The sequence below is a fragment of the Falco cherrug genome, chromosome 3, assembly GCF_023634085.1.
Source record: "Falco cherrug isolate bFalChe1 chromosome 3, bFalChe1.pri, whole genome shotgun sequence".
Taxonomy (NCBI): Eukaryota; Metazoa; Chordata; class Aves; order Falconiformes; family Falconidae; genus Falco; species Falco cherrug.
The window spans coordinates 70,973,033-70,996,479 of NC_073699.1; the positions used below are offsets into that span (position 1 = coordinate 70,973,033).

Here is a 23,447-nt window from a genome sequence, read left to right on the forward strand (position 1 = left end):
CTTCCGAAATCTCACCTTAACAGGAATTGCTGGGTCATTTGCATGTTGCAGACAGGGTTATAGCAAGTGTTTATATTTATTTGTGCTCCAGATGTTAAAGAGACTCAATTTGATTCATGTGTCCTTCACAGTTTGCACAGCTAGGACACTGCCTGACAGTTACAGTGGTAGTGTTGTTATAGCTGTTGGGGGAGCTAATGAGCAAATTGGGTTTAGGCAGGAGATCATGTTTTAATTCGCTGATAAACCTCCAAGCTACGTTGTTTCTTGTTAAACTCCAGAACCGGCAACTGCATACTCCAAGCTTTTCTTTCAAACTTTGCTGCTTCATTTTGCCCTTTTGTTTCAGACAGATCTCTTGGTGTGTCCATGCTTCAGTTTTTGTCAATTTTAAAACACTTTTTTTCTTAACTGTCTTTCAGGGAGGACTTGTTCATTTTTGCCACTGAAGTAGAAATTGCCTTGCATATTGGAACAGTTCTCCAATAGCTAAATAAGCATTTATTTTAAAAGGACCTTAAGACTGGAAGGGAAATTTGAATGAAGCACTCCATTGTGCCATCTTGTGGGTGTCCCCTGGCTTGTTCAGTAAATTGATTTGAAAGGTGTTTCTCTTTACTTTAAACACAGCAGATTTATTGCCAGCAGTTCTGATATCTGACCCCACTTTTTTTTGCAAGAAATCTACTTCAGTGAAAAACTGTGCCCCATACCTTCCTTTGCCATTCAGAAAATATGGAAATTGGCGGCCCATAACAGATAAGGCTTGACTTTCTAATGCAGTGCAACGGCAGGCAGGCTCTTTGTCCATGGCTGCCACAAGGTGACTTTGTTGAGAAAGCTGCCGTTGACTTCAGGAACGATCATAGAGAAACATGCAGCAGAGCAGTCTCTTCATGGGGGTGGCTGAGGTCGTTACTGGCACTGCAGAGCTTGCCCCCGTCTTGTGCAGGAGAGAATCGTACTGATGCAAATAACGGCTTCTCTTACTGCTGAGGGTCTGCTCTGGTGCTCTGGGGTATGTCTTGTGTAGGTCTACAGCTGGCCACACAGGCACTGGTGACCTAGGGAAGCCTGGGAATGTGTTCAGTTTGGCTAAGGTCAGCTGAGGGAGAGAGAAACTCTGTGTTTTGTGTGTGAATGCCAAGAACCGAATTGCTCTAATCCTTTACTGAAGGATCTTTCCTAGCTACAAAAGACTGCCTTAGTGTCAGTGGATATATAAGTAGGCATTTGTAACAGGAGCGAATAAGGTTTGCCAGTGGTTTGAACATAGGTAACACTTTGAAAGTAGCTAAGACCAAATCATCAGGGTCAAATTCAACCTCAGACAGCTGAGAGGGCTGTGGGTAAAGGTGGTGATGCTGTGAGCCCTTAGGTTAGAGCTGAACTGGTATGCTTTGCTGCTGTCAGTGCTCTGCAGAGAAACCCACCATATGCCAAGTGATGCCACCGTTTTGGAAGCAGCATATATGTTTGTGTGGTGCCCGAGTTAATTAGCACTCCAAAAAGACCTCCAAGATGTCAGCTACCCTTTTTGTTTAGGGAGGCTCAATGCTTTCAGGGAGACTGCCTCACTCAAACCCAGCTCTACTGTCTCTAGCATGGCGCTGAAAGGGGCCCTTTATCTAATCGAACTTCAGTTTCTTCAACATGGAGCATTTACAACATCAGGCTTGCAACCCAGGAAATGAATGATTGATTCTATAGGGACTTAGAGACACTGGATGCTCTAACTTGTATTGATTCATCCATATCCGTGTTCTAATAAAAACTCCCAACTGTATTAGTGGTGCTACTTTGCCTCATGTTATTATGTGTGCACTAGATACTGAATCAGTAGTAGTAATAGAAAGCTTATGATAGAAATCCTAAAACAACTAGTAAGTGTGGAAACTTTAAAAATAATGATGATATATGGGATAATAATGGTAATGAATAATGATAAAAATAGGGACGGTATAGCTAAGAGGTATATAAGAAAAAGCAACTGTCTTCTGGACTTCAAGGGATTCTCAAAATTATGCATATCTAAAGAAGAAAACCTGTCACAAATGCTTCTTCTCTAAAGTATAATGGAAGAGACTGGAGCAGTTTTGAGGCTGACAAAATGGCAAATGCGGGGGGAAAAAGAAACTATGGTGTGGAAAGAAAGGATCAGAGAGTATAGCTTAGAGAAGTAAACCTACAATATTTTGCAAGTTGACCAAAAAAGTACTAAGCTTTTTTTTTTCCTTAATACCTGTGTACATCAGTTTCCAGCAAGAGGGGAAAAAAAAAAAAAGGATAAGCCATAATTTTTTTTTGAGATTTCAGCAGAGGGAATTTTTAAAAGATCTGTGCTAGTGAGTGGAGTGAGCATCACGCAACTTTCTGGGGCCCATGAAGTGCTGAGGTGTTTTGTTTTATATTTAATCCTGAAGCTGTGTATGCTTACTGTATTTTCCAGACCTCTATTCCTGGGCATTTTAAAAAGAGTAGTAGTGATTTTATTAAAAAGATTTGTTTCATTTGCTTGTGAGTTTGAAACCTCTTTAAATATAAATAAGGTGGCTTGAGTTTCTGTGGTCTGTCTGGAAAAATGCATGCACTTAGCACAGAGCTGTGTTGTTCTATTAATCTTCCTAAGTCTGACTGCCAGGTAGGATGCCTGGGTTAACCCAGTGCAGCCCTGTTAATTTAACTTACAGGGCTAAAATGTGTAATAAGGCTAGGATTTGACAAGAAATCATGAAATGCATCTGTATGTTTATGTTTTGTTGGTATACTTGCTGAGGATCTGTGTTAAAATTAATTTTCTTTACTAAAACAGATTATTTATTCTGGTAAGTAGAAGATGACCTTGTAGGCCATGAGTCTCTGGAGAAGTAATTTGCAGGATATGTTTTTGATGAATGTTTCCAAATTAATTTCCAAATTTTAATTTGTTTCATGTACATGGTGAGCAGTGTAGGGAGCATTACAGAATTTGGAGTGATAAAAACATCAAGAAATCGTCAACTCTGGTATCTGTGTGTGAGTAGGAGTCATTTAACATGCAAATGATAATCCTGTTTTATGCTTGGAAAAAGGCAGAGTAGGAAGACAGACTGAAGCTACTGTAAACTAAATGTAATTCTTTTTTATTGCCCCCTCCATGGAGCAGTAGCTAGGTTACGTACCCTGTAGAAAATTTGCCTGGATGTGCTTGCTGCCTTCACAACAGTCACTTGCAAATCTTTTGGCTTACAGGTGTGTTAAAGCATGAATCTGCTCCCGAGTCTCTCTACCCTGCGTGTGTTTATCTTTTGATGGGCTCTTTTAGCTTTATTAATGATTGAATACTCTGTGTAACCAAACCAAATGGTTATGGAGGAATGGGGCTGCAACTCATTGGGCTGAACAAGTGATCATATCCTATCGGAAGACAAGATAGGTTATACACTGTGCCCAGCTGACATTCCTGATGGGTTGTAAATGAGGGAGCACTTTGCTCGGAGTCCTCCCTGGAACAGGGGTTTGTTCCTATGAGTCTTTGGTTTTCAAAGCGACTTTGACCATGACACTTCTCCTGCTGTACTCAAGGTTCTCTGGGTGGAAAATAAGTATAACAGTGGCAGAATCTTCTTTGTAAGATATTTGAGAACTGCTGTGGAGGAACTGGTGGCTACTTCTGCTTTTTAGTTTCTTTGTATGAAGAAATGAAAAACTCCAGGAAATCTAGAATCTGTCTATTTATAAAACCCAGCATTCCTGGATACTTCTGAAAGACTTAGACAATTATGCAATTAAGCACATAATCGTTATTCATGTCAGAGGAATGGATAGAGACCTGGGACTTCCTTCACAAAAATAGCTCGGTGCTTGAAAGGGGACTTGAACTGTCAGTGTGAAAACATCTCCGATGCCTACGCCTTTGGCACCAGCATATTTTGCAAGAGAAGGAACAGTGTGATACGTTGTTTTAAGTAGTCTGTAATAGTTGTTCTGTTACCCTAGCAAGTACTAACAACCATACAGAATCCTACTGACAGACACAAGTGAGCAGGTATCTTAATAGCCATTATTTGTTTTTAGGTACTGCAACCTTTTCGAGGAGGAGGAGGTCACTGAAAACTGTTTGTTTCACAGCTTATCCAACAAATCTCAAGTTGATTGGGTTAGAGGCTACTGTGTTGCTAAACGTGAACAGAAATGGCAATGTTAAAAAGTGGGTGTCACAAAAAATTTTGAAAAGATTAAAAAAAATGTATCAGCAGTAAACTAAAGCTGATCCTGTCAAAGGTCATGATGCATACTCATGAATTTTAGCAGCTACAACTGTGATAAATTACAAGCCTCCTCTTGGCTGATTCTGCTGTTGTAAAAAAAAAAAAAAAAAAAAAAAAATCTGGTCCTGCTGTTGTCAAGATGGGACATTAATTTTGCAGTAATAGTTGACCTTGTCTTCAGTTGGCTTTATGTAAAAATCAAACTCTTACTTGTTTGTGACATTCTTAATTGTGAAAACTGTAGAAACCTCAGTGTTACTGCATTAGAGGGCTCAGGCTTTTTTGTACCATCCTATTGCTCAAGAGTAGTTTCTTTCCCAGCTGAGTGGGGAGTATCACTTTACGACAGTCCTCTCCTTTGTATGTAAATGCATCTTCTTAAGGTAAGTGGATACTTCATTGGTTTTAGCAATATCACTCTGGGAGCTTTGGTATATCTACCATGAGAATATACACTGACATGTGCTCTGTTGGAACATTTTTTCCCAATGTAATTGTGTTACAGCCTTCTGGTTACCTGGATTGCATTTAACTTTGTTATTTGGACTCCTCGTTTGTACTGTAATCATGTTAGAGGGACCCTGTCAATGCTCATAAGGTAGCTTGAACCTGTATATGCAGGCAAATGTTTTGTAACAGGACCATGACCTGATTTTCCTGTAACCAGCTGTCCCACCGTGGTGTGTGCATGAACACTGATCTCTAATGTTGTAGGCCACTACCTAGAAGGGAAACACAGAAAACAGCTGTTCAAAAGCTGTCCTTTCCCCTGACTGTCTCACTTCTGCACCTGAGATGTGGTGACCAGAAGCAGGTCAGGACAAGCTGCTGCAGCTGCTCTGGAGGTATTTTGCAGGTGGTGCTGGTGCAGGGAGACTGCCTGACCACCTATCCCTCTTCAGAGCTGGGCAGCTTGTTTGTGGGTGTGATGATGGCCAAGAGGGGCACTCTTACTGATAATAAAGCTTTTCTTGTGAGTGCATGGGGTGTGATCTTCCCCAGAGGCTCCTGGGAGACTGATGCACACCTACGGTGGATGTCTGCCCTGAGGAGGTGGGTGAGGGAGGGGAAAGGTTCAAGATTTTATTACGGTACCAGAGAGCTGCTGTCAGGCTGGGGAAACTGCAGTGGTAAAAGCCCATGGGCTGCCCCTTCCCTTTTCTCTGCATGCTGAATTGTGGAAGACATACTTGTGATAGGCACAGCTGGGAGGAGAGCAGGAGAGGCTGTTTCTCCCCCAGGCATGAGTGCAAGGGGACCAGGCAGGTCTGTCTGACGCGGCCTGGACATGCCAGCCAAGTGGCAGCAGTGGTGTGCCAGTTAGCATAATGGGCCTCCGTGAAGAGGTGAGCCTTCCAGGAGGCAGTGGTTACTATTCCACAATTGTCTGGCTCTGCATCAGTGATAATTGGAGCACCAGGTCTGGTCACATCAACCCTGAAATAGTCTGCTGATATCCAACACTAGTACAGCATTTGTACTCTTAGGTTTTAGCAAGATGTGGTTTAGCTGAGGTACTAAAGCTGAAATCCAATCTCCAAAGTGTTTGAACAGCGTTCAAAGCTGGATGCTGGGCTACCTTCTCAGGCTCGTTCTCCCTCTCTGAATGAGGAACACGTTTTGTGTCAACCTGCTCACCTGGAGATAGATACCTGCCAAGCAGAACTGGGTTCAGAAGGTCCCAGCTGTGTGAAAAGCTTTGCATGTGCTATGGCGTTTTGATCCAGATGTTCAATATAAGTTCATTTCAGTTTTTTGTCTGGAAAAAGATGCAGCTAATTCTGTAGGCAGATAGATCAAAAAGCAATACTTTAGTTTTGCAAAATGAGTCATCCCTTTTGCAAAGCGTAAAATCTGTGCGTGGGATGTGCTACTGGAGATTGGAGTGTAACTTTTATATATCATTACATTTTGATTGGTAGTAACTTCTGAAATACTTGTTTCATTGTGCTTTCTCACCAGTCACTGGTCTCGCTTATCTAATTGCATTTTTCCATTGTCCTTGCTGGAGAAGAAATACAGGTGTTGTCAATGAGAAATCTTTGTATTATTACTCTAGAAATGCACTGAGTAAGTCCAAAAAAAATATGTTTGCTTATGGTCTGGTATTACTAATAATATGCTTGTCCTGTGTATTTTTGTTATATTTAAGTATATCGTATGTTCCTGGTAGGGCTTCTTATCCTTGCCGCTTTTTAAAATGTCACTAAGATTCCTATTAAACGTTCTTGAGAGATTGAGCAAATAAATTTCTGAGTTTGATGCTGAACTAACTAGCTTACAGTTGATCAGATTGCAGCAGTCTCATCACCGTGCTCTACTGGATCTGAGCCCAGTTCCCCTTCCTTCCGTGTATGACAGCAAAGGGAATCAACACTCACTCTGCTAGAGGTCTTTTCCCTCTGGTTTCAAGACTTTCCTGGAAAAGAAGCTTCAATAATACTCCTGATAAATTAAAAATTTCTTACAAATGCTGTTCTTTTCTTGTTTTTTCCCAATAGGTGTTGGCATCATGTCGGGCGTTTCTTTTAACATCTCGGATTCCCAGCAAGGTAAATCACTGTGTTTCTATAAATACTGGTTTTGTAGATAGAAATGTAAGTTGCATAAACTTAGCATACTTTAATTATACTTACGCATCTGTTTAAAAAATAATAACAACTGAGGAATGGTATGTTTGGTGGTATTGAGATAAAACGGTGCTTCCATTAGTGTCTGTCTTAAATAATTTGTCAGAATATATAGTTACCATTTCAGATGGATTTTAACTTCTAGAAATGCAGGTGGGTGAAGAATTATGTTGGAAATACTAACTTGAAGAGCTGTGATATGAGCCTGATGATCTTTGTAGTGGGACAGTTTATATCCGAACAAGCTAATGGCATTATTCCCTCTTGTGTTTGTAGTGTCAAACAGGAATATATCTGATTTGGAGACACAAATAATGTTGAGCTTTATTAAACTCTGCTGTTTACTGATGATTTCTGTGGTTTGTTTTGAAAAGCATCTTGCTGACCTGCCTTGCCTAAAGCTGGTGAATTATTCTTCTATTCCTGTGACAATTCGTAATGATTGTTGTAGCAGAGAAAGATAATTTCCATGTGAATGAAAATGACTGATGTGGAAGAACATCTCTTGTCCAGCTTGGACTCAGTGAATAGGAATTTGGCATATGTTCTATTTTGTTGTGTTTTAAGTGTGGGTATCTAAGTGTGTGTATGTCTGTGTATATATGTTTTATAGAAAACAAAGGATCGATAAATGGAATAACCAGATTTTCAGGTATGGTCACTGGTAAATGTGACCATCCTTACCTATGATTTGAAGATGTTGACTTGACCGGTAGGATGACTCTAGCTTGAATTTCTGCTGAAATTTGCTTCCCTCAGCAAATCACCCTGTCCCTGCAGCACAGATGTCTCCTGTTGGCTATCTGTTGGATTTTGGATTGCTGCAGTTTTCAGCCAGGGTTTTTTAAGACAGAATTTGATGACTGGTTTCATGGAAACATAAAGCCCGTTGATGAACAGCTTAGACATCAGTTCAGTGGCAGTATGATGGACAGGTAGTGATGGTGATCTTGTTAAATAATAGCAAAGGCATTGTAATTCATCAAAAAGCTCTTGAAGGCTAGGGTTTGGAGTACTAAAGAATAGCTGTACTTCTAATTTACCATTAAAGATACCTTTCAAAATTCCTTTTATTGAATAGATTACATAGTTGAAAACCTTGTTTCTGTTTTCATGGGAATCTGTACTAACAAAAGTGTGAGTTTAGTGCTAACAAATAAAAGAAAGCTTATCAGCAGAAACTGCTCATGATTTATGTCAAAATTAAACTTTGTATATCTGAACAATTAGGTTGGTTGAAAGTGCCTTTCTTTTCTAGCAGGTTTAGTGAAACTTACTGAATTTTCTAAACTGTTGTATTTTCAAAAGCTAAGCCCAAGAACTTCCATATTACTGGCATGCCATAAGCAAGACAGCTGAGAACATGCAGCAGACACTTTATCCTTCCAGTGACCTCTCATAACACTGAGTATGCTGAGAGATGGCCGGTTCTGAGTGACTGTTACTACAACGTCTGATTTCAAACTTCACTTTTCCTTAAACAGTGCTGTTGAGATGTATCTGCTGAACGAGAATCAAAGTTAAAAGGAGTGAAGGTTGATTAACTAAAACATCAATTCACTTGATTATCCTTAGAGCAAGGATATTACAGTGGCCAGCACCTAACTTTACACGCAGGTCCAATCAGTTCATATCCGCTAATGCAGACGGTTTGATAGGAAGGGCAGTACTGAAAGCCTACTCATTCTTGCTACAGTCTGTATAAAATGTACTTACAACATTAGTAAATGTTGGATGTGTCATCAAGCCCACAGATAAGTGTATGAAATATTTGTGGGAGGGTAATTCAGGTTTGTGATCATATTTCTAGTGCCAGTTTTCATTAGGTTTTGATTGAAAAAATAGGGACTGTGAAATTAACTGTCTTGGTAACTGAAGGGTCCCTAAATGAGAGGCACTCGTAGCCTTTTAAGAAGATTTTTAAAAAACATAATTTCATGTAATAAATTAGGTTATGCTTTTTAAACTTTTAAAAAATTATTTCATAGTTTGAGGTAGATGATGTTTAGAACGTGTGCTGTATTTTTGCTGAAAATCAAGGACTGTAAAAATCCATGTTTTTAAGTAGAAGAATGAACCAAAGGTAACTATGGAGATACTGCCACGTTTCCTGGTATTTGTTAATTCCAGTCAAGTTGACTTTTGCGGATTGGATTCTTGACTCTGGATCTGTGTAAACTTTTATCAGGAGTAAAAAAGAATTTTTGATGATGTGTACATATATATATATATATATATGTATAAATATATGTTTGCACATGTACAGTACTTTGAAGGTTCTGCTTTTGCTAATCTGGTAGGTAGATAATTTACCAAAAAAGAAGGATTTCAGTCACAGAAATTTTTCCTAAAATTTTATTGTGATTTGGGTAAGCAAATGTTAGCTAGTCTCATATGTTTAATTTGACTAGCACTGGAGAAAAAGAGCCTTTCACTTCTATGCGTGTAGTCTAGCTTATTGCAGTAGCCCAAACCAAAAGCTTCTATGGATATATATATTTTTTTTTCTTTCTTTCTGGCCTGAGGACATGTCCTGTCATCACAAAAGATTGCCAGTCTTAGTTTAGAAATTAGGCAATGAAGAGGCCTGAAGAGAAGTGAACATCTTGCCTTTGGAAAAATGCAAGGTGTCGGTGTAGGACTGGGAAGATGCTTGTGCTGATTCTGCTGCTTCTGCCCCTGTTCTCTCCACACGCTCACTTCATAAGCAGATGTGATGGCACCCCTGTGGTCTGAAACTGCCTGTTAGCTGTGGATGCTGCCCCTGCAGCAGAATAAGTGAAATGAAGCACATGAAGACTCCTCAAAAACTAAAATTTGGTCACTAAGTTAGGCCTTTGGTGGTAGGTGAACTTTGCACAGATATAGCTGAGGAGTGCTTATATCTTCTGATGCTGTCAAATCATGAGGGGCAACTGAAGGGAAAAAGATTCAGAAAATAGGCAACAAAGAAAAACAGACAGTAATAACATCTTCAATCTCTGCAGCTGTGAGTGCCTAATGTAGCTAAATGCTTAAAAAAAGTCATCTTTTTCATTAAACACCTCTAAATTTTAGTGCATTCTAAATCATAACTATTTTAATCACATTTTTTTGGGCAGCTTGATCCTCTGCTAACAATGTTCATGCCTACTTACAGATTTGGCAGTGAGATCTTGGTGTTTAGGAGCATTCCCTACTATCTTGCTACTTTCTGAAAAAATTTTAGCTGGTTCTTATGGCTGGAAACTGGTACCTCCATCCCAACTTCCCAATGTGCTGTTGCAGCCTTTGCAGAGAGACTTGAGAGCTGCGTCTGGGTTCTGAGCACCCCAAGAGTTGTTCAGGGTTGTCTTTTAAAAAAATTACCACAAATACAGAAATAGAGTATTATGGTGTTTGCCAGTTAGCCTGGGAGCACCTGACTGTGAACCTAGGATAAGATAAAGTACAGGAAACTGCAATTCCAACAGGCTGCTCAGTTACAATGGTTTTAATGATAAGTAAAAGGAAATGACGGTGCTAATTTCTTGCCCTGTAGTTATGATTCAGTCAAGGAGGTTTGTTTCTTTCTGCATACTCACATGTCAAATCATTTGTCTCCGTAGCCGTGAATTCAGATCTTAGCACACTCCCTGTAGCTCTAGATTTGTCCTTGGAGAAGAGGACTTCCCTGCCTTCTTCTAAGTTTCCATTTGAGTTCAGTATATTCACCCTTCTTCCCTGCCTATCCCATTGTCCAGATAACCCACTCAGGCAAACAAATGTATGACTTCCTCTCATACTTACAGACGTGCTAAAGTAGTCTCAAGCATTTATATATCTATATGTCTATTTATATATGGTATTTTTATTTATATATGTATCTATAAAAGTTTGTGTGTGCATGTCCCTTCAGCTTCTGTGCAGTAAAATTTTTCACATCTGTGATCAGTGTAACTGATGAAAGAATAATTGTGATGCTGTAAATATTGTAATTAATGGTTATTCAGTCACAAGAGTACGTATCAGTAGGGTGTTGTATAAACAATGCTTTTATAGTAAAATTTTGTTAAAAACTTTATTATAAGCTTATATGCTTATAGCAAAGGGTCCAACGTGTGGTATTCCTGTAACTTCTAATAACCATTTGAACCTGTAACAAGTGAATGTTAAGTGTTCTTTTACTGGAAAAAGCAATCAGATAGGATACTAACAAATACTTAGTGTTGATTACAGAAATCGATGTAGAATAATAATAGTAGCCTTTCTCAAGGTTTTCTTAACCTTATTGAAAAGCGTAAGTACTCTTTAAAATAAGAAGATTGCACTAATGTGGCGTTTTCTTTTTTATCTACAGTTAGAACTAACTTTCAGCTACTTGGAAATCCAAGGAGTAACTTCCAATAAACCGGGGCAGGTAAGTGTATTCTAGATAAAAGATACATGTTTACTCATTGCTAAATCTGTTCCAGTCAAGGAGGTAATACTCTAATATGCAGGTGTCCCCATGCAGTGAGCACACTGACATTTGCATGCTTACATTAATGCTGCTTTCAAATCTTAGTAATGATAAGAATTTAAAGAATCAATTTTAGCAATGTGTTGTGCAGGTGGGATGATGATAAGAAGTGATTTTTTTTTTTTTCTAGTTCAATGTGGTACAAGTTTTCATTTTTCTTGTAAGTGAGTATTTTTCTCAGAGAAGATAAAACAATGGAGGCTGGTGTATTATCATCACCACACAAGACTGAATGGCTTCTGTGGTGTGTACCTTTATGGTGAAGCCAAAAGCTACTGCTTACACTGCAGGCAGAAATGGTTTGCTTCCAGCTATTCTCGGTGCCATTACTGTGCACCACGCAAAATACATTTGACAGCAAGTTACATGCTCAAAAAAAAGTGAATGTCAAAGAGAAGGTGCTGAAAAGAAGAATGCCTTTAATAAGTTTTTAATTCATAAGATGAACGTGTTGACAAGATTTGACAGTTCGATTGTATCAGTCTTCATGTGTTTCATGTGTGTTTGGCTTTTAAAGAGGTTTTTAAAAATAGGAGTGCGTGACACTTTATTTGAACTGTGAAAATCTCTCATTGTTTTTAACATGTCGTCTTTTTAATCTGGCTTTTGAAGGCTTCCTGGGGGGGCGGGGCGGGGGTGTAGGTCCAGATGCTTACTATTTTAATGGGGCAACATTTAATAAATTCTGTGTGGTTTTGTGGCTTTATTTATTTAAGGTATTAAAATGCCATTTAGTTAATGCTAATTATTCCTGGAGGCATAGACGATCACTGTTGTAGCAGGGCTTACAAGGGATTTTCAGCAGCCTCACTTAGCATACCATTTTTCTAAAATATTTTTTAAGGTTTTGCATGTTCACATTCATTTGTGTTTTAAATGTGTAAGGCTTACAGCTGAAGGCAGGCAGAATCCTGGATTATTGCTTATGGGGCAAATGGTATTGTTGCAATTTTCCTGCAAACAGTGTTAAATCTGTGATACCTGAAGGACGTAGTCTTGTGCTAGGCATCTGGCAGAAAGCTGTGAAGAGCTTCCCGCTGTAAGATAAGTGAACAAATGGACAGAGTTACGTAGGGAAATGTTAATATCGATGGTGATGAAAACCAGTAGTAACTTGCCCACTTGTTCATCACGGCAACAGGTTCAGAAAGGAGTTGAATTGGTGGGAAAAGGTGTGAAGACTCCCGGTGTGCTTTTGCGATAATACAACCTCTTTGAGGATTATCCTGATGATAACCCTAGACATGAACTGGGAACCAGTTTCAATAAAAAAATTATCTTCTGTAGGATACTATGCAGTGTCCCCTCTTTTACTATCTGTCTGTGCTTCTTATTTATTCCTAATACTACCTTTTTACTGTGTATGCACAGCTCCTCATCTAAAAGAGTTCATGACTTGGGCTGTGCTAAATATTCACACTGGAGAATACATTGCTTACTGTGGTGCAGCCAAAAGCAGCAGCAGACCTGATCTGTCAGTCATACTGTAATCTGGTTTGTTTCTGAACATTCAATATGTAAACAGAGATGGGTTGCAAAAGGCTTTATTTCCCCCCCCCCTCACTGAAGCCCATATCTACCAGACAGCAGGACAGATATGTTAGCCGAGTTGCTGCTTCATCTGAACTGAGACAAAATATTAATGTAACATTTTCTTAAATGTTATAGATCAAAGCATTAGAGCTTTTCTAGAGGATCAGAGCCATTAAAGACTTTTACTTTTTGCTGGAGGAAGCAGGCCCTGCTTGTTCAATAGTTTCCTGTCAGACTGCGCTCACTTCTCTTGGTGTTCTGGGACGTGTTTCAAAAGAGGACAATGCTGTGAAAAGTTCTTGGTTTTCAAAGCGTCAGCTGAGGTCAGGATCCTTTGAAAATTTTATTCCTGTGGGAAGCAGGGCACCATTAGGAAAAGCAAAGTTTGAGTACGGGGGTCTTCTATATTCAAGAACAACTTTCAAAAACTTTACTTGGGAGCATTGCTGTGTCATGTCTTAAAGAATAACAGAATCCTACCAGCATGCAAAGCATTCAGCTGGCATTCAGTGTGCTCTCCTTTTTAAATGGACATGAATTATATGATACCCAGTTCTTGCCCTCATGCCATCTTATTTATAGTTAATTATGGAAACTGAGAAATGCAGCATCTCCATGAAGATGGCGTCCTCGGAGGATGTGAACGAGGTGCTGGCGCACATTGGGACCTGCCTCAGGAAGATATTCCCTGGACTCTCACCAGTGTAAGTGTCTTTTAGGGCACCTCTAATGGGAATAGATTGTGCAGAAATGGTGACAAGCTACCACTTCTTGTCCACTTGTCTCCCCACCCTGACCTCAGAAATGCACTGAGGATATGAGAAACGCTTTGAGGCAAGCACTGAGCTTGTCCAGGTGTATGGCAGAACCAGGAGGCAGGGCAGAGGACAGGTAGACTATGCGTGGTCTGTAGGGTTGCAAGAATCTTTTGTTTTGAAGGGCGATGCAGGCATTTGGAGTATTAACTTTTAATTTTGCCTTGTTGCCTTTCCAACTTAAAATATAGATTAGGTTCTGGGGTTTATTGTTATTTACTCCTTTTTTGTTTTGTTTTGTTCTGTGTCCTGTCCCATTACTCACCACACACACACCCCCACACCCCATCCTGAAGTAAAATCTGAGTTGGGAGAGAAGGGAAAAGTTGTGTTCACTTTCAGCGTTTGTGAAATGATGCACATGCTTGGGAGTCTTGTTCTTCAAAACTGAGCTCTGGGCTGTCTTGTTATATACTTCCCATGGTTTAAATGGCTCCTTGGGTCATGTGTCTCCCTTTCTAGCTTTATTGCGCTGCTTCTTTATTCATTGTTCCTGCCTTTTGGTTTTCTCTTGTATTTGTGCCTCTGAGTAGTTTTTCTTCATTTTATTTTCTTTCTTCTCTCTGTCCTTGCCTCATCTTCATTACTCTCGATCGGATCAGGCAGCTCTACTATTGTGCTTTTCAGCTCCTGGTTTTTCAGCAACATTAGAGAAAATGGACTGTGCAAAAGAGTTTTCCTGGACATGTTGATTTTTATAAGTGAACTTTCATAACAGACATTAGATATGAATTGTCAGCCTAAATTTGTATGGTTTATTTTGGGTACAAGTCTTCATTATTCACCTTTCGTGTAGGTGGAGTAGGAAATACGTTCATAAACGCTGGGTGGCAGTTTCTTTTTTTATTTTTACTCTCAGTTTTACTCTGTGGCAGTATTACTAACTGCCTTTAATGGAGATTGAGCTCTTCCTTCAAAAAGCATGCATACAAGTGAATATTTATGAGCAGATTTGACATAAAACATCAGTAATGGTATGAGAAATGCAGGCAGAAAGAGTAGAGTGAAGAGGGTTGCAAGGCTCTTGCATGTTCTTCTTGGGTGTCTGTGAAGGCCTTGAGCTCTATACATTTTTTTCTCTGGGCTTTCTTGAGAACGTTGCTGGAGCATTTTTGGTAGCGGTATGGAGTCCTTGCTTCCCAGAAAAGAAATCTTGCTCTTTTATCAGATAGCACAGCTCTCCAAAATGAAGATATTAGGGATTTGTGTGGATGATGTGACCAGAATAGGCAAGAAGGGGGGGAAGAAGTTTCTCCTGTTAATATCTCTTATTAATTCTTCTGTGCTGTTTTATGGAATTCTGCAGATTATGAAGCAGTCTTGTCATTCAGAAGAACAGATGATTTCATTTCTTTAAGGGCAGGAAGGGATTGTGTTTCTTTCTGGGGGAGGAAGAAAACTATCAAATTACAGACTGGAGCTGGGTGTCTAGAGTACAGCCTAGAGGTCTCATGTAGCTACTCGGCATGCTCTGTGGCTCTTTGCACCATAGTGCTTTTACTGCATAAAAGCAATGTATAAACAGCAGTGGTTTCAGGGTAACCAATAATAGCATATCTCTCCCTATTTTGGATGTCCTTGTGTTAGATGAGGGCCACAAGTCTCCTTGGCTTCAGTGATCTTGTCCACAGACTGGCTGAGTTGCTCCAGTAGTTATAGGGTTAATCATTAGAAAGAAAAATAAACGTTACTGCTACTGGGCTGCATCATGACATGTGTGACTTTTAGGTAGAGAAGTTAATTGTATTAAAGATTAATATTAAAGTTGTATTCTTCTATGTACTCATTTAAAATCATACCTGAAATAAAGATGAATTATGAGTTTAAAAATACTTTCAAAATCATGAATGATTTCTTTTTTTTTTTTTCTCCCTTTGCCTCTAGGAGGATTCTGAAAAAAGTAACTATGGAGCCTTCAGAAAGACTGGCTAATCTCCAGGCCCTGTGGGACAGTCAGACAGTGGCAGAACTTGGACCTTGTGGTAAGTATGAATTTAAAGGCTCAAATATAAAAAGCCTGGAAATGCAACGTCAGGAAGTTTAATTCTATTTCTGGCAGAAGCTTGTAAAGGTGTAATTAGTTGTAAGGTGTAATTAGTATGGAGCAGACTTCTGATTGGTAGGTGAAGGCACTATATTAAGCTTTCTTGCAGCCTACCAGGCAAAGGTAGGATAGCCTCAGTTTGTTTCAACAGTACAATGGACGCCCTTCTGAGAGAAAGAGGGAGTGAGTTTGAAAGACTGGATCTTTAAGTATAAGTATTAAAGTATTTTTAGATGTTTGTTTGTTTTACTATTATGTTAAATATTCCCTTGGGTTGTTTTTAGGAGGCTTTTCACAGATGTATGCCTGTGTTTGTGATTGGCTGGGATTTCCCTATAGAGAAGAAGTACAGTGGGTAAGTACATGTCTTGTTCTGAGCTCTTGTCAGCTAACTGTACAAATGATGAAAGAACAGGTAAATCATAGCACTTGGGGAAAAAAACACCAAACGGTTCTGTAAAGATGTATTTTGTTATGTATTTTTAACAGGATGTTGATACAATATATCTGACACAAGATACCAGAGAGCTGAATTTGCAAGACTTCAGTCACCTTGACCACAGGTAAACAATATGCAGTAATCACGCTAACATTTTTCAAACTTTCCTTGTTTCCCCTCGCAATAGGGTTGGCCTGCTGTTCCTGAAGTGGGATGGTCCCATAGCTGTTACTTGAATGTGTAGACCTCTGAAACGACCATCTGTAGTGGATCTAGTTTTCGGCACAAAGCTGCTGGTTTTGCACAAAAGGCCCCACAGAGACCACATTTCATTGAGGAGCCTGAGAAGATAAATATATTTTGCTATTGGAAGCACTCCAAATAGTTAGCAGATAGATATTTTTCCTGTGATGGTGGATATAAGAGATCAAATTCAGCAGAGAAAACATGCAACTGCATATGGTTGGCAAAGCAAAAAAGGAAATTATGCAGTCTTTACTCATGCAGAATCTTTTTCTCATGGTGTACGCAGTAAAGGAAATTATTGTTGTTAGAAAGTTAGTAGAAGTTGTTCATCTGAATCCCAGCCAGTAGTTCCTCCACTTACAACAGATCCTGTAAAAAATGAGTACTTCCAGAAAGGAATTATCTGAGAATAATTTTACTATGAGATACTGAGACTAAACTAAGTGTTGTGTTTGGTTCACTGAATTTAGCTGGCTGAGAAAACTGGATTCTAAGAAAGTTGAATCTGAAGGTATTTAAGTAGGAGGAAGTGGGACTCTTAACTAAAGTCCATCATTATACAAGGAAAATGATCAACTTAAGAAACTGTAAATAAGACAGAGAAGGATTTATTTATTTGGGAAAGTCCAATGGAAGAATTAAGAATCTGTCAGAGGTACAGTGTTAAAATATTGTATCAGGAAGGCTGAACATGGAGATGGGCAAATAGAAGTATTTTGTCATTGCAGTCTTTGCAGCTTTAAGCTATCTAGTATGTAAACTCAAAAAACTCCACTCAAATACTTACTCAGCTTCTGTGATGGACTTTCACAATCTGCGCTGAATCGCATGACAAAGTTATTAAGCTGTACCTGCATTGAGTAATTCAGGTGTAACTTGAACAAGACTACAGGGCTGCAACTAGTGCATGACAGATGTAGCCAAAGACTGGTTGGTTTTGGTTAAGCCTTGGTGAGAGGAGATAAGGAAGTGAATACTGTTGAGCACAAGTAAATGTGGGACAAGAACATAAGGATGCTTTAAACATTTTGCTGAGAAGACCATGGGGCATTCTTGAGAAAGTGACTTACAGATACTCAGCTTCAACAGAAATTAAATGTTTGAACAATTTATTGGGAGTGAAAAATATTACTCGCTAGGAAAGAGTGGATAGAAGTGTTTTAAGTATTTAGAATATCACAGCCTGTTCAAATGAGTTGATTTTTGGAAAACGGAATAATGGGTTTGTTGCTTCACAAAAGCTTTTTGTAGCAGTATACCTTACAAAATTGACACCACTGAGGACATATATTTGTGTTGTTAATAAAAGTCTTTATTAAATGTCTCATGACTGTGTAAGTCCAAAGATTCAAAACAATTTTGAAGCCATTTACATGTGGAATCCATCTTGTGATGAGCGTTTCTACATGTTAGACTGAACTGACAAAAAGATTTTGGGTTGAAATTTCAAGAAAACTAAATTTTTTAGGAAGCCAAAGCCTTATGTTAGTCATTAAAAATATGAATTAGGATCTGAGATCCCAGTCAATTGAAGACTGTATGAGAGTGTTTTGTGATATATTTAGCACAGTGAGAATGCTATAAATTTAACAATATGCCATCATGCTTGGATTTTGAAAGACTGCTACATATCTTGTCCACCTAATTTTTGGGATTGCTGAAATGATACACTTGATGTTCTGGAGAAGCTCTGAACCAAAGTAGGCTGGATATACCAGTTCTCTAGATACAGGGGCTGTGCATTGCAAAAATAAACAATATGTGGTTTTCCTAGTAAAGCATTTCTGTTAGAGGTCAGCATAAAATGGCATAAATTATAGATTAATTTAAGTTCCCAGAGCGCCTGTCACTTAGAGTGCATAGCGTGGCTTATCACATGGGAGCATGACTTCTGAGGTTTTATCTGAAGTTATATTGTGCTGTGAACCATATAATTGTTTAAGACAACAAAAAAAGACTGCAAGTGAACAGGGCTTATTTAATGCAGTAGCATGATTTTCATCTGTGTAGCGTATGTTTTAGCATATTTGGAAATTCAGAAAATTGTCAAAGTGTGATTGGTTAGATTTTTTTGCTTTGTGCTGTTTAGATTTCTTGCCATCTTAAATACAGTGGAGGACAGAGATGTTGAAAAAACATGAAGACATTAGATAAGCTTGAATGTTGTTGAAGCTTGGACAAATTTTCTGCATTCCAGTAGAACAGAATCTGTTTTCATTTTAAGATGGCACAGACTCGCATTTTGTAAATTTTTTTTTTTTTCCTGAATAGTAATTTAGTAAACAAACCAACTCAGTATAACTCAATGAGGGAAAGTTATGAGAAGGCCCTGCTTTTGGAAATGGTCGTTTGTGTTGTTCCATACTGTACTGTAAAAGAATTCAGATAATTCATGGTACTACATCTAGAATTTAATAGAATAAAGTGAATAAAGCAGTATATAATTTTAGAAAGGAAAACTCAGTGACAAATGCAAGAGAAGGAGGTAGAGGTAAATTCCTAAAGGACCCTCACTGGTCAGGAGCACTCTCAAAAATCTGAACAAAATGAAAAAAAAAAAGACTAAATTATATAGTTTCTTCTTAAAATTGGATGGTAGAATCTGATAAAGCAGAGTTTCTATACAGTAAGGCTCCTGCGGTAGAGGCAGGTGTGCCACTGTTCAGGCAGGTGGGGTGCAGGGGGCGGTTAGCAGTTGGTGTTACTGATGGGCGCCAATGTCTGTGCTCGTCTCGGGTTTGAGCAAACGGGCCTCTTGGATACTGCAGAAGACTAAACTATTTAAAGATGAGGATATGCAAATCAGCTGGGTTGATCTGTTTTAAAATACTCCTGTCCTGCTGCAGCAACGTTCCTTTAACTTCTTGGAAGTGTGATGGTTTCCCCACCCACGCTGAGCACCCGCTGTCCTCCAGCTGTTTCCCTCCCAGGCCTGGGGAGGGAAGGCGAGAAGAGGATGGCCTCAGGCAAGTTCTGCCTGCAGCCACTCTCCTGCCCAGAAGTTACTGAGCTCTTGACAGCCCTCCGAGCTGGTTTACCAGCTCTCTGGTAGTGTAAACACTTGCAGCTAGCCATCCCTAATCATTGTCCCTCTGATCCTTTGGAGGAACTGGGCTGCTGCTAATGGCTGAAATACAGCTGCTGCTGGTGCCTCCTGCCTCTTCTGGGGCTGGTGGTCCACAGGATGAACAGCTCTGTTCTACCAGTGTGATGGTGATACTGTCAGCCTGTCCAACGTTTGCCTTGCAGCGTTCACCACCAGCTGTGGCTAGCTAATTACCACTGAGTGGATAAAGCAAAATTACACCTGAAAAATTATGTTCATTATACTTCCAAGGCAAAGGCACTGGCAAGAGGGCCATCAAAGCTGCTCAGTCATTACCTTTTTACTGATCGCGCCAGGGGAAGGCAGAGGAGGAACAAACTTCTGTGTGTGAACATTCCTTACTCCATAGGAAAGTTCCTGCCTGCCCAGCCTAAAGAGAAAACAGCTCCAGGTTGCTGTTTTTCCTCCCCACTAATATTTCACTAGTCAGTTACTGCTTTACATGGAGATAAAGTGTCTGTGTGTAGGAGCAAACACAATGAGGTGGACAGAAATAGATCTATATGCTTCATGAAGCTGATTGCCGTGCCAGTGGAAATGAATTCACCACGAGACTTGATGTGTGCTGTGAACAAGATGGAAAACAGGCTTAATCACTGAAGGGCACCACACACTAGTTCCTCTGCAGGAGTGTGAAAATGCTCTGTTTGCATGGGTGTCGCAGTTGGTGGGCTACAGTCTTTTGATGCACCTTCGTACCGTTACCTTAGTGATGGGCTTGTGCTTCCAAATCTAGCAACTGCAGCTCCCAGTATAGCCTGCTGAAGGCTTGTCCATACCATGTTGCCTTGTCTCCTGGCTTTCCTATGTGTTTATCAACCACTCTGAAGTGTCTGAATGTTCTTAGAGAAACACAGAAGGCGGGTAAGAAGGAAGATGGGAGAAGAGTACTGCATGTTTCATGTAGATCTGTGCCTACCTGCATATGTCCTGAATGAAAAGCTGGGGCGGGGGATGATGATGGGGGGGGGACAGGGACATCAGCTTATAAAAGCCAATGCTTTTAAATTTCTCCTATAAAAGCCAATGCTTTTAAATTTCTTCCTGCAAAAGCTGAGGCTGGGTGACACTGTTTTGCTGGCCTGATAAGTTCATGTATATTACACCTTTTTGTTTCACTGTAGAGACAAGGGCTTTCTAAGTAGCTGTTAAGTCCTAATGTAGGTGTATATACGTATTTATATTATTATTATATATATTAATGTGTTACATTGGAATGATCCAAGTGCTGCGCTGCTAAATAGTGTGCTAGTGCTTGACGGATGATTCTGCTGGGGGTTAGTGTATGGACATGACATTTATCAATGTCTGTTATTGGAGAAACTGAACAGAGAGTGAGCAGATCACATTAAGAGGCTTGTGATGAAGAAAACAGGAATAATTTAGAATTTTATTTGTTAAATCCCTTTTACAATTAAGGAGGTTTTGTGCTGAGAGTCACATTATCCTTTTGCAGGTCTCCTGCATCCTGAGGGAATTAAACTATAGAGATGAGACAAGGAGGTGTTCCCTAGAAGCGTTCAGTCATGGAATTATATTAAATCATCAGACTGCCAAAAAGCTTTTTAGTGTCATAGTAAATTATAATTAGAGGTGATTAAGAAGCTTAAATATGTCACAGGCTGAAGAAAAAGTAATGCTAAAAGTAAGAATGGCAGCCCAGACAAATTCCTGATTTAAAAATTCATGCTACAATGGATGTCAGTTGGCCAGTCAAAAATTTGTATTAAAATACAAGAAAGACACACAGCTGCTAGTGATAACTTATTTTTCAGAATGCAGAGCTTTCTGTAATGAGGATTATAGGCAATTAGCATTGCAAAAGCATGGACAATTAGATATGGAAGAACACTTAAGAGATTGTTTCAAATGACCAAAGCTGACAGTTATATGAAATGTGTGTAAAAGTGTTTTTCTTTTTCTAGAGACTTAATACCTATAGTTGCTGCTCTGGAGTATAATCAGTGGTTTACAAAGCTGTCCTCCAAGGATCTGAAATTAGTAAGTAATACATTGAAATAGTATACCTGCTCCTACCAGGCTGTGCTGTGTTTTAGAGGATGCTATTACATTTTCCAAGGTGAACTTTTTTAGGCAAGTACAACTTGGTAATCTATTGAAATTTTTTCCCCCTTAACCATATAAGGAAAATATAAACTGTTGGATAGTTAATTTGTGCCATAGAAACACTGCCGAGAGTCAGGTCTTGTCAGAGTTTCAAGCAAATAAATTTTGAAAATTTTGTTGGGCAATAGCAACAAACAACTAAATTTTGATGAGCATGTCCAGAGAAGGGCAACAAAGCTGCTGAAGGGTCTAGAGAACAAATCTTATGATGAACAGCTCAGGGAACTGGGGTGGTTTAGTCTGGAGGAGACTCAAGGGAGACCTTGTTGCTCTCTACAGCTACCAGAAGGGAGGGTGTAGGCAGGTGGGGGTTGGTCTCTTCTCCCAGATAACTAGTGACAAGGCAAGAGGAAATGGCTTCAAGCTACATCAGGTTTAGACTGGGTATTAGGAAAAATTTCTTCACTGAAAGGGTGGTCTAGCATTAGAACAGGCTGCCCAGGGAAGTGGTGGAATATCACCATCACTGAAGATATTTAAAATAGATGTAGATGTCATGCTTAGAGTCATGTTTTAGTGATGGACTTGGCAGTGTTAGGTTTATGGTTGGACTTGATGATATCAAAGGTCTTCTCCAACCTAAATGATTCTATGAATAACAGTAGCCTATAAAACTACTTAATTAAGTGTTGCTAGCTCCCCCAGACAATATTGAGTGACTAAATAGGAAACTAAGTTTAAAGCAGTCAGAAATCTCAGATGCTTTTTGGAGGTGGAATGAAAATACCAGGATTATGGTGTTTTTTTTTCCTCACTTATAAAGCAGGTTTTTCTTTGTTATTTCCATTGCAACTTGATGGATTTTTTTTCTCCCAGTGGTCTGAAGCTAACCCTGTGTAGTAAATAAGCATGTAGTGATGTGTGACATAGATGTTCTTCTGTATCAATTTTCTTCCTGAAAAGCAAAAAGGGCGCAAATCTAAACAAGTTGGACTACTGAAGAAAGGGCCAAGAAAATAAGTAGTTAGGTGACACTAAAAATATATCAAAATATACTATTTATTCTAACCTTGGAAGTTTATAGTCACAAGTAGAGTTAGTTGTTTGAGAAGTTGCTTTTACACTTGCTTCCAGAAGCTTTTGTCCTTAAAATGAAGGTTGAGTCTGATCTTGTTTAAATTGATGCAGTTTTATTGATCTCAAAATGCTCTCATTGCATTCTGAAGCTATTGTTCTCCATGAAAATTCAGTAGAAGCTAGCTTATGTAATTCTTGGCAGAAGAGTAGACAAAAAACTTTTCTTTCTTGCTAGGACATCTTACTTGAAATTATGCATGGAATGAAACTGGCAGTATTTTTAATCCTGTTGTAGTTCACTGTTAAAATCAGTATTATTAAAAGGTACAATGCAGTTAATCAATTTCTGGTTCAATGAAATGAGATAGTTTGCTTAGTTAGAAGACTGGCCAATGTAGTTTGTTTAGAACAAGAACTGGCTGTATTATCTATCAGATATTTTTATGTGAAAGTTTTTTTTGCATTCTTAGCAACTTCGTGTGGAAAACAAATGAAGTTTGTCAATCTTGAAAATGCATCAGTTCCTTAAAGGAAAAAAAAAAAAAAAATCTTCATCTTCCACACATTCTATTTTCAGTCAAAACCACCAGGAAATCATAAATTGTTGGACAGTAAATCCATGCCATAGGAACACTGCTGAGGGTCAGTATGAGGTCAGACATAGCCAGAGGCCATTGAACACTTTGTGCTTCATGAGTCTGCTCTGGCACTGTGTTTGATAGACGGTATCCATCGTGTTTTTATAGTACATGCGTGAAAC

General features: G+C 39.2%; 1 protein-coding gene across 6 annotated transcripts in view; it reads left to right on the plus strand.

Moving 5' to 3' along the window:
• The window catches only part of CARMIL1 (capping protein regulator and myosin 1 linker 1), a 238,805-nt gene that overhangs the window by 73,318 nt on the left and 142,040 nt on the right, over nt 1-23,447 (plus strand). For all 6 annotated transcript variants that reach the window (XM_055704622.1, XM_055704623.1, XM_055704624.1 and 3 more), the window contains 7 exons: nt 6,752-6,802; nt 11,199-11,258; nt 13,476-13,597; nt 15,593-15,690; nt 16,037-16,107; nt 16,242-16,315; nt 21,469-21,544. In XM_055704622.1, coding sequence (XP_055560597.1) covers nt 6,752-6,802; nt 11,199-11,258; nt 13,476-13,597; nt 15,593-15,690; nt 16,037-16,107; nt 16,242-16,315; nt 21,469-21,544 — 552 coding nt within the window. The remainder of the gene's footprint in view (nt 1-6,751; nt 6,803-11,198; nt 11,259-13,475; nt 13,598-15,592; nt 15,691-16,036; nt 16,108-16,241; nt 16,316-21,468; nt 21,545-23,447) is intronic.